This window comes from Cyclospora cayetanensis, unplaced genomic scaffold (genome assembly GCF_002999335.1).
Source record: "Cyclospora cayetanensis isolate NF1_C8 unplaced genomic scaffold, CcayRef3 CcayRef3_contig_213, whole genome shotgun sequence".
NCBI lineage: Eukaryota > Apicomplexa > Conoidasida > Eucoccidiorida > Eimeriidae > Cyclospora > Cyclospora cayetanensis.
This window is the reverse complement of record NW_020312163.1, coordinates 48842-59369: the sequence shown is the minus strand read 5'-3', so window position 1 is coordinate 59369 and position 10528 is coordinate 48842. Positions and strand designations below refer to the sequence as shown.

At 54.1% G+C, this 10528-nt stretch overlaps 2 protein-coding genes across 2 annotated transcripts; one reads left to right on the top strand and one right to left on the bottom strand.

Moving 5' to 3' along the window:
- Window positions 1-410: 410 nt before the first annotated feature.
- Window positions 411-4699, bottom strand: LOC34619586 (aminopeptidase P2; the record flags this gene model as incomplete). The annotated part of the gene is made up of 11 exons (XM_026337943.1): window positions 4487-4699; window positions 4158-4375; window positions 3772-3881; window positions 3264-3364; window positions 3040-3166; window positions 2771-2847; window positions 2458-2621; window positions 1859-2288; window positions 1111-1332; window positions 839-912; window positions 411-667 (listed from the first exon to the last, which is right to left on the bottom strand). Coding segments are annotated over exons 1-11 (1993 nt in total), but the record flags the coding sequence as incomplete, so codon positions are not given.
- Window positions 4700-5750: 1051 nt separating this feature from the next.
- Window positions 5751-8723, top strand: LOC34619587 (AF4/FMR2 family member 4). Its single transcript, XM_026337942.1, is given in 6 exon segments — window positions 5751-5825; window positions 5950-6355; window positions 6430-6719; window positions 6822-7962; window positions 8088-8215; window positions 8643-8723. Coding segments are annotated over 6 exon segments (2121 nt in total).
- The last annotated feature ends 1805 nt before the right edge of the window (window positions 8724-10528 follow it).

The following is a 10528-nucleotide window of genomic DNA, read 5'->3' as shown; positions in this document are numbered from 1 at the left end:
TTCCGCGTTCTTCTCCCTCCGCTGTTCTCGGCCGCTCTCTTTTTTCTTTTTTTACAGAGAAGCAAAGCGTAGACACTAATTCTGTTTTAGTAGGGTTCTGGCGTGTGATCTTTCTGTTTAGAAGGGAAAGAAAAAAGCGCGTGACACAACAAAAGCGGGGAGGTTGTGGTTCTGTAGGAAAAAAGAGAGGATAAGAGTGGTGTGTCGCAGAATATAGAAAGCAAACATATATATATATATATATATATATATATATATATATATATATATATATATATATATATATATATATATATATATACGAAGAAATACCCAGCAGAATTCCAATAGCTGGCCTAAATCAGGAGCCCCTCCCCTTTCTTTCCTCCTTCCCCCTTCCTTCCCCCCGTCTCCCCCACTCCCTCTGCTGCCTGTAGAACAGTCAGAAGAACCAACCTTCAGCACGAGGGTGTATGCTTCCTTCTGCTCCTGTGTTGGACTTCCCAAGTGCAGCGTCCTCGTGACATCAGTCGTCCCCGTGAGATACTGTCCGCCAGAGTCTAGCAGAAACATGGGAACCTCCTCGTGGGCAGGAGGCCCCCCCCCGGGGGCCCTTACCGAAACGGTGAGTGCACCGTCAGAGCGAGACAGCGATGCTTGCAACTCCAAGCTCGTCTTAGGGTCTGGCCTGAATCGCAGCACTCGCCGCCAACTGCTATCGAGGCATCGGAAGGAGTCATAGGAGAAGAAGACTCGCGATACAGTCCGCCAGGAGAGAACATTCCACAATAAAATTCAAAAACACATTTTTCCGCGAACGATTCACCCAAGACGCCTTCTTCTTAGTGCGACATTTCACCTGTAGTGGGCCAGGGCACAGTTGGATCCAAAGCATGAAATGGAATTGAAGGAAGGCCCCTTGAACAGATTTGTCTTGGGTTGCATGCGCGCATACACACATACATCCAACACAGCACTTTGTGGCGAGCGAGGCCTCGCATTCCAAGGCAACCAACGCTTTTTTGCTGAGCTCGAGAAGACTTTGTCATTCCTCTCCTTCATCTAATCGAACGCACAAGAGATCGGGGAGCAGGAAAGGGAGACTCCTGCTGCAAGTCACGTTCGTCTTACCATGTCTTTCCTCGCCGCATCGACAGCTTCCTTAAGAGTCCACTCGGTCAGCAGACACCCCTGTGCGTCTTCTTGCTCCTGCTGCTGGGAGCTGCTGTCAGCTGCTGCCTTTGCGTTCGCAAGCAGCTGCTTTTCGAACCAGCAGAAGAAAGTGGCGAGAGCTACAGCGTCCTCCTCGTGTGCTTCTCGCATTCCCTTGATCTCTCTCGCGTCCTTGGCGGCCTGAAGCAGCGCAGAAGAAGGCAGAAACATACAGCTCGACGAGCAGTTACACTGTTTTTGTTAGCGACTATCAGGCCTATCGATGCATGCGGATCACCTTGAGAAGCCACCCATCCCCCCATCGGCCCCCGATCGCACAGTCTCCTCAGTAGGATGGTGGACATGATCACACACGAAGCCGTGCAGCATCCACACACACACACAGACGCGCGCATATGCGTCTTCATGAAGCAGCAGCATTCTCACTAAAGTGAGTGAGCCCCCTATGCATGGCCTGTGTCTCGGTGTATAGACAGGGTGTAGAGATAGAGACCGACGGGCAACCCCGGAGTCAGAGCGATTTATAGACGCAGCGACGAGGTGTATTTTTTCTGCGTTTTGAAGACGCAGAAGAGGGCTCCGCTCTGCACCATGTTTCATGCAGGGATTTCTGGCACTAGAAATAGACAGGTGATGCTGAAGCAGCAAGACTTGGGGGAAAAAACGCAGGACGAAGAGCTGTTCGGGGTGTACAGAAGGTCCACACCTTCGCAACAGCGACGGGGGTTTCCTTAACCAGGAGATTTCCTGACTCTGCGAAGATGCGGTGTATTGCGAGGTTGATCTTTGGATCAAGCCATGCTAAACGCATCGCTTCTGAGGCCTCCTGAATCATCGACTTGGGTGTCGGTGTGCAGGGGCAGTCTGAACCCCCTGATAAAATCCAATCCACCTTCGCAAGGAGGCTTCCATCCAGGTGAGCCTGCTTTTGTTGCTGCGTGTTCTGCCGTTGCTGCGTCTCTCTTGGCTGCTGATCCTGCTGAGACTGCTGGTGTTGTTGCTGCCGCGCCTCCTCCTTACAGCTGAGGATGAGCCGGATGTCGCTAGCCAAGTGGTCATAGGGGCGCAGGAAAGCCCCCTCTTGCGTGAGCGAGGCCCTTGCCTCAGGAGACACCCGGTGGGGGTCAGTGTACACCCTAAGCCGCAGACCGCAAGAGCAAACGTCCAAAGTTGTGGGAAGAGGAGCGATACACTGGTCGAAGAAAAGGCAGTCATGCCGTAGGAGGCCTTGCAGGGGCACGATGGGAGGGGCAAGTGCAGAAGGGAGACGAAAAATACACAACTGAGTGTGGAGAGAGAACGCACACCAAACGCCAAGGCAGTGAGCCTCCTTCTTCCCCTTCGCGAACCCCATCACCAGAAGATTTCTCAGGAGTCTTCCTGACTAGCAACGCGTATGCGTAAAACAGGGGGCTGTTGGGGGTGTCTGCGCCTCGCAAGTTTGTCAGCCAGGCCACGTCGTCAAGGCTCTGCACCAAATACTCATCCCAGACCGCCAGTCTGGAATTATTGCATCCAGCTTGTTCCGCCTATGCAGCTCCTAGTATGGAACGCCCTTGCAAGTCCGATCAACTTCAAAGGCTAGAAACAAGCGCGAAATCGGATTCCAACAGCTTACCGAAAGCAACATAATATCAGCTCCTTCTTTGGCCATCGCTTCCACCGCCTTCGCTGCCTTCTCCCGGGTGGAAGAACCTACGACCACATCGGAAAGTCAAACCCCCAGACCAAGCACGACTAAACTCTGCACTTTCGAGATAAGGAGGCCAATCCAGCACTGCTACCGCCGCATATTTGAACGCCACAAGACGCAAAAGGTAAAAGGCCTCACTAAGCAGGGGTTTACGGCTCATGTCGTCGCCACCCCAGCGGCTGCAAAGCCCTCACCCCTGTATTCCTTGGGGTGTACATACACCTGGCTGCTCGGAAGAGGAGGCCTTAAAGGGCCCCACACTTCATCCACGAGGTTTTTTTCAAGAGGCACAACGTACCGCCAGGAAGTGTCCAAAGATTCCTGTTCCACACAACGCAAGAACACCCCTATTTAAGGCTGCCGCCTCTAGGGGCTGGCATCATCACAGGCTCGCATGCATATTTAGGGTCTAAGATACCTGGGGGACTGAGGCTCCCCTGAAGAGGTGGAAACCCGCCTCTCTTATTTGATTGAGAAGGCTAGTTGAGGTGGAAAAGCCATCAACTCCCAGTCGGCGGACTGAGACAGATGCGCATGCACACACACATATATACATACATGTACATATATACACATACATACAGTGCATAAAAATACAGTGCATACATACATACAGTGCATACATACACATACATACAGTGCATACATACCCACACATACGGTGCATACATACACATCCATACATACACATACATACACACAAGCACTCGAAGCCAAGAAAACACACCCAAGTAAATGTTCCCCTGTGAACCCTTGGGAGAACTACCCTGGAGACTCAAGGGTTGTTCGCAACAAGGTTTTCTCATGAATACAGAGTATCTCACGACGAGCGGCAAGCTGTTTACCCTGTGCCCCCTCTCGTGCGCATATAAAACAACGATGGTGGCTTTGTGCTGAAATCCCTATGCGTGTGTTGGTGAGCTAACTCTGTGTTTGTTGCTTGAGGAACTGCGTGAGGGTCGGAGTATCGCCAAAGTCGCTTTTCATGAGGCGCCACAGACCCTTTGGCAGCTGCTGTTCCGCCTGGGTGAAGTAGCTGAAAACGAACGAGCAGATGCATCGGCACAGTATAGGAGGCCAAGAGACGTTCAATGCATGCAGAATGAGGCGTACTTGAACGCGCATCCATGAACAGGAAAGATATATTTAAAAGTGGCAAGAGGGAAACAACGAGAGGGAAAGAAAGACAGAAAGAAGGAGAAGGATAACAAAGAGAAAACAATCGATAGGAAGAGCGAGGGAAATGCTTATAGGCTGAAGTTAAGGTGACTGCCTTTTTCGAAATCAGGCGGTTGTGTGTGTGTAATCGCACCGTCCATCAGTCCATAGCAGGGCGTCTTGTTGTGTCAAGAGTGCAAGTCCGTTCGAGCCATCGAAGGAGGAGAGGAAGCTCCGCCTTGCGAAGGCGGGTGAAGGAATTTCACTGCCGTGAGCATCTGCATCATCCACGAGCCAAGCGTCCAGCTGATGCTCGTGCATCAAGGCACGAACCGCAGAGAGTCTGCCTTGAGCGGACGAAATAGATGGGCTGTCTTCAGCGGCATGCGTCTGCCTCATTATGCCATCCATAGCTCTTGTGTCTATTCTGCCGCCGCTGCTGCTGTTGTTGCTGTTGTCGCTGTTGCTGTCGCTGCTGACGATCTGGTTGTGAGTGCTGCTGCTGCTGCCGCTGAATGCGTTGGAAGCCAGCGCTCTCTTGGGCCGACTGGGGGGCTTCGGGGAAAGGAAGGCACCGAGGGAGGCGTCGAATGACGGGGGGAAAGGGCCCCCTCGAACTGCTGGAAAGGCGAAGGAACGCTCAGCAGTGCACCACCAGCGAGCGACAGAGAGGCAAACGAATGTGCGACCCCACATGACATACAGGAGCAGCAGCTTTCAGGAGCTGCCGTTCGCTGATGCGGGTGGGTGGGTGTGAGAAAGGAAGTACACCCTGTTCAGCTGTTGGTAGCGACGGACAGCAGAAACCTTGCAACGAGGTGGTTCCCTGCGCGTCGGGGTGGCGGCTGCTCGTCCCACGATCCCTTTGACTGAAAGGCAATGAGGAAATTCAAAGAATGACGCAAAAGAAGTGGAAATCGAGGCTACTCATGACCTGTGTGCGGCCGGCGTATTGGCCCTTTGCAGAGCACGCGTGCAGTGGTTGGTCGGCGCTGTGTCGAGGAAGCCGCTGTATGTACACCCAAGAAGGAGGGAAAAACACACATTGCAACGGTTGCCTGCTAGGATCCTGAAGTTTTCTTTGCTGGTTCCAAGGCGCCACGAGTTACGAGAAACGAAGGAATTCGGATTAATAATCGTCTATTTTAGCCTTAAGGGTTGCGGGAAAGGGGGGGAAGAGGGGGGGCCCCTGATCTCCTCAGCAGCGCAAGATGCCATTCACGCGGCATCTGTAGAAGGAAGGCGCTCCTCCCTCCCCCAAATTATTCGTGTGCTTCGGTGGCGTGTTCTCTCGTGCAATTTTCCGGTTTAGAAGTCGTCTGGCCTCTCGTGCTGAAGCCTCCGACCACAAATCCGTCAAGCTTCTCTCTCCGCCGCGGGGTAGCGCATAGCGCAGCGGGCATCTCCTCATCAGAAGCTGCAACACGAGAAGAAAGCGAGGACGGCGATATCAGCATTTCCAGAAGCAGATCAGCGATAGGAGCGACGGCTTCAGCTTTGCGCATATCCTTAGCCGCCTTAGCTGCAGCAGCAGGAGCAGCACTGCAGCAGGGAGCCGCAGACAAACGGACGGCGACTACCAGAGGGCCCATGTCGACCTAACCTGAGGCTTGCGCTCTCGCCTCTGGCTGTTTGTGGCTTTGCCAGCTCATGCGGCGGCAGCAGCCATTACACCAGCAGTAGTATTAACACCATTCTTGTCGACTGCGCGCTCCAAAGCATAGCAGAAGTAGCATCCGCCCCGAAGATGACGGAGCGGTGGGTGTCTCAGAAGAAGCATTACTGCCAAATCTGCAACACGTGGCTCAGTGGCCATGTCATGGTACGTCCACTTTGCTGCGGGTGCTGTTTCCCCCCCTGCCTGCTCAGCGCATCTGTAGTGTCTGCTGAATGCGTTACGGATCCCCCTCGAACTCGCCACTGGGGCTTTTTCTTTTTGCATGCAGAACGTGAAGAAGCATGAGCAGTCCACGCGTCACCTGGAGAATGCACGCCAACAGCTGTCCGTAGCTCACCAACGCCACAGGGAAAAGGAGCAACAGGAGCGACTGCTGCAGAAGGAACTGCAGCAGATGGAAGCTGCCGCTGCTGCGGCGATGCATGACGATGAGACGCGTATATTTGCATCCCGGGGGTGGCCATACCCAGCTGCAGCCCCCATGCCTCCAGGGGGGCCCTCTGCGTATGACGTGTTGCGCATGCAAAAGGAGGAAAAGGCTAGAATCCAGCAGTTTCACCAAGAACGGAGGGGGGGAGGCTGTAAGACTGTAGCAAGCATAGGGGCGCTTGGGGTCCGTCAAGACGCCGTGCAGTTTCCGTGTGTGCGGCAGCCAGCGTGCTCTGAACCCTAGTGTCTCGGTATCCACACACCCCCTGCAGTATTCGCATCTCGCCTCCTGACTCTGCGTGCTGTGCTCACTTCGCAGCGGAGTCTGTTCCTGCCGCTAGCAGCACCAGCAGCAGTGACAGCAGCAGCACCATGTGGGAGTTCGTGGCGGATCAGGGGCTCCCCTTCTTTCGCCACAAGACAACTGGAGAGGTCTCCTGGACGCCTCCCCCGGGGGTCGGCTATGCTGCAGCAACAGCAGCAGCCTCTGCTGCTGCTGCTGCTGTACCTGCTGTTGCCGCTGCAGGGAGTGCAGCCACCCCTGCCACGTCACGGCCGGTGCTGCGTGTTTTGTCTGTAAAGAAGCCTGTGAAGAAAGAGCAACAGGACGCTGCAACTGCTGCTGCTGCTCCTCCTCCTCCTCCTTCCTTCAAAGTGCCCCTCGAAGCCACGGTGCATGCGAAGCCCCTCGAAGCCACGGTGCATGCGAAGCCCCTCGAAGCCACGGTGCATGCGAGGCCCCTTGAAGCCACGACGCATGCGAAGCCCCTTGAAGCCACGGTGCATGCGAGGCCCCTTGAAGCCACGGTGCATGCGAGGCCCCTCGAAGCCACGACGCATGCGAAGCCCCTCGAAGCCACGACGCATGCGAAGCCCCTCGAAGCCACGACGCATGCGAAGCCCCTCGAAGCCACGACGCATGCTTTTGTGCCTCCACCCTCGTCTGCAACACCATCACCTGCTCCTCGAGTGCCCGTGAAGACAACAGCGGCGCCTCAAGATGCTCCTCCGCGTGCCACGCCAGCGGCTGTTTCTGCCGAAAGGGCCTCACCCCTACCCGCTGCCGCCTCTCGCAGTAGCACCCATGCTACTAGCCAGCCGGATTTTATCCCCTGCAACACAAGCAGCAGCATCCCCACAGGCTATGTCTTCAAACGCGGGCCCAGAAGCCTCAGCCTCTACAAGGACGAGCCTCCGCAACAGCCCCAAGAACAGATGCGGAGGAGGCCTTATGGAGGCTGCGGTGAACAGCTGCATGGAGAAGATCTGCAACAGCAGCTGCAGCGTGCACTCCCTCTGAAGCGTCCTCGTGAGGAGGCTGAGCAGCCTTCACCAGCAACGGATGCAGCTGCTGCCATTGCCGCGGCTGCAGCCGAGGCAGCGGCTGCAGCCGCAAGTCTGTGGAGCAGCGGGGAGGCCGCAAGAGGAGCTGTCGGAAGAGGGGAGAGTGCGCAAAGCACCGCTGAAGAGCATGCGAACGCAGAAACTGCGGGAGAAGCGACTGCCGGAGTCTCTGCCGGGGATTCCCAGGAGGCCTCCCCCCAGCAAGGGCCAGTAGTGGAGGAGAGCCTCGACGCAGCAGCAGGAACGCATCGTGCCTCGGAAAGCGAAGAAGCAAGCGCTGACACGGCTTCGGAGGAAGGTGAAGACACCTCGGAAGCCGCTGTGCCACGCCGCGTCGTGCCTGCCACGGAAGGCCCCATGATAGGCCCCTGGGTAGAGGCGAAGGAAGACGGCTGGGAAGCAATTGCACGCAGGCAACAGCAACAGCAGCGACAGCAGGAGCTGCTGCTCCGGCAGCAAGAGGCCACGGAGGAAGATACGGAGGAGCAACAACAGCTGGATGCAGGCAGTAAGTTGCAGTGCCTCGTCGTCGCGTGAGACTCACGCGCGGCTCCCTTCTGGAGGGTCTTGCGCGCTCTTCGCTTGCCTGGTGCTCTTCTTATTCTGGCTTGTGTTTTCGGTGCTTGTGTGCAGTTGCGCAACTCCGACGGCTTCGCGCCCAAGTGAAGCACAGAGGCATACATCACGACTTCGCGTGGCGCAAAGATGAAGAAGCAAAATATCCAGAATGTAGCAGCACCGGTGACAGCGAAGAGGGCATCGCGGTACGGGCTGCTGTGAAAGGGCCGACTGAGCTGGTCTTGCTGCGGTGAATGTACTCGCGTGTTGCTGCCTGAGGTGTTTTTTTTCTCATAATTGAATCGACAAGTTGCGTCTGTCTGGCTATTTCGTTACGCTCTGCCTTCCCGTGTGTCTCTGTGCATCTCACTGTGACATCTGTATTTCCCGGTGCTTTGGGGAGGGGGACTTCTTTTAGTCGCTCATGGAGGTCGAGGTTTCTGAACACGTTTCACACGCCCTACTTGCTCTTCCTGCGTTGCTGTTCTCTTTCTTCTCCTCCACTTTGTGCACTGCTTCACGTTCCCTGGGCGTCTGTGTTTGGCTGCCCCTCAAGTTGTGCCGTCCGGTAAACTCCTAGCAGTGGCAACCCCTGCAGCAAACTATAGATGCCCGTAAGCCCATTGTGAGTTGCTTTGGGGCGTTCAGATTCGGAGCCGTCAGCGGCCTGCAGCGTCTCGGCGTCAAACGCAAGAAGTGCAAGATGCCTAAATGTCTTTCGCTTCTGTTTTTCGATCTCCGCTCTCTCTTCATTTCTATCCACAGTTCAGTTGGTACATCTTAGGGAAGAGGAGGGGCGGGGGGAAGGAAGAGCAGAGTAAAAAGCAGCCTCAAGGGCAGCGGGAGCTAACTTGATTCGGTGTCTCCCCTTGTCTGCTATTCAGCTCATGCACTGGAAATATGCAGCTGCAACACTATATCCGTTGTGGCGACGAACCAAGTGCAGAGCCAGTTGCCTTCCTCGAATGAGAGGCGAACGGCCCTCTCTCTTTCCCTTGCTTGTCAAGTGATGCCTCTAGGAAAAAATGATCATGATTTACGGCTGTGTGCACTATTGGCCTGCCGCATCTGTGCCTTTTCCTAGATGAGCCAATTGCGGAGGCCGCAGCTCGTGGCATGTGCAGAGACCCACATTGGTGTTTCGATTTATAATTTGGGGTTTAATTTGTGAACTAGAGTTATTCATTCTGGAGGGATTGAGTGCCTCTTGGAAGGAAACATTGTGCAGTGGAGCTCGCTTTCCCCTGTCTGTTAGCACGTAGGGCTGACACACCCAGAATTTCAGATATTGGGGAGATTCTGTAAGTCTTATGGCAATAGACGGTTTGTTCAGCTAGAAGTGAGGCGGAGATCTTTCTTAGAATAACTTGGAGAAATGCAGAGAAGAACACTTCTCACAAAGGAAATTCCGATTTTGAAAACGAGATTTGAATAGCAAATGCTTAAAGAAACTGAGAGCAATATCGTCTTCCCTCTGCAGCAATTTTCCAGGCCTATGCAATGGTAGGGCTCTTGTATTCCGCTTATTGGTTGACTTGCCTAGGAGCGTTCACAGCTCCTTGCAGTCTTCCATTTTTTTGCTGTCTGCTTAGCTAGATATCTCGCTTTTGCTGTGTACCACTAACCTGAAGCCCGAATCTTCCAGCATCTCAGGAAGGCAAAAAGAGGCACACAATATACTGCAGCGCAGATTATGCTCATTAGCTCTGCCCGAGGGAAGGTAAACCCGAAAGGGAGGATGGGGAGCAGTTGAACCAACCGCGACCTCTTGGGAGAGTACGTTCGGATGAAGGGACCTCTTTCTTCAGCAAGAATCATTACGTATGTATGGCCGTAGACACCAAACATGGTGATGATTGCACCTCACGTTACGTCATATCACAGCAGTCATTGTTGTGAAGGTTGGATCACAGCCCTTTGATCTTTTGGAAGGGGGCTCATCATCCGGCCCTGATTTTTGGGGTGGTACATCTGGTCTGCGCGAGCACACTCTTCACATTCGCTTCTGTAGAGCGGATCAGTAGCGTACTCGCTGTGAACCAGGGTATGCAAAGTCGCGACACAAACAGGTCACTTGTACACCGTCGGAGATCCATTGGGGGGTTGCCATTTGTCCATGCGCTATGTTGCACCCATGAATGGCCGAACTGCTCAGATAGTACATTTAGTTGAAACCAGTTTTCCTTCCTCCCCTACATGTGGTGGAAGGGCATGGAGAGGCTCTGGGTGTTTGTTTGCAGAGAACAGACAGTAGCTTGATTTTGTGCTTTTAATAGGGTTTGGGGATGAAGACATTCAATTGGGAACTCTTGGACGGAAGCCTACACGTGCCCTCAGGCCCATCGCTCTGTGAGTAATAGGACCGTTCGAAGTAACTAGATGTAAATGGGCCTGAATTCAGTCAGTAAGACACCCAGCTGATGGACATGGAGACATTTGGCTGCTTAGAGGTAGCTCGCTAGTTTGTAAGCCAACAAAAATCGACCCTGAATGGATCTGACAGTCCATGTAACTCC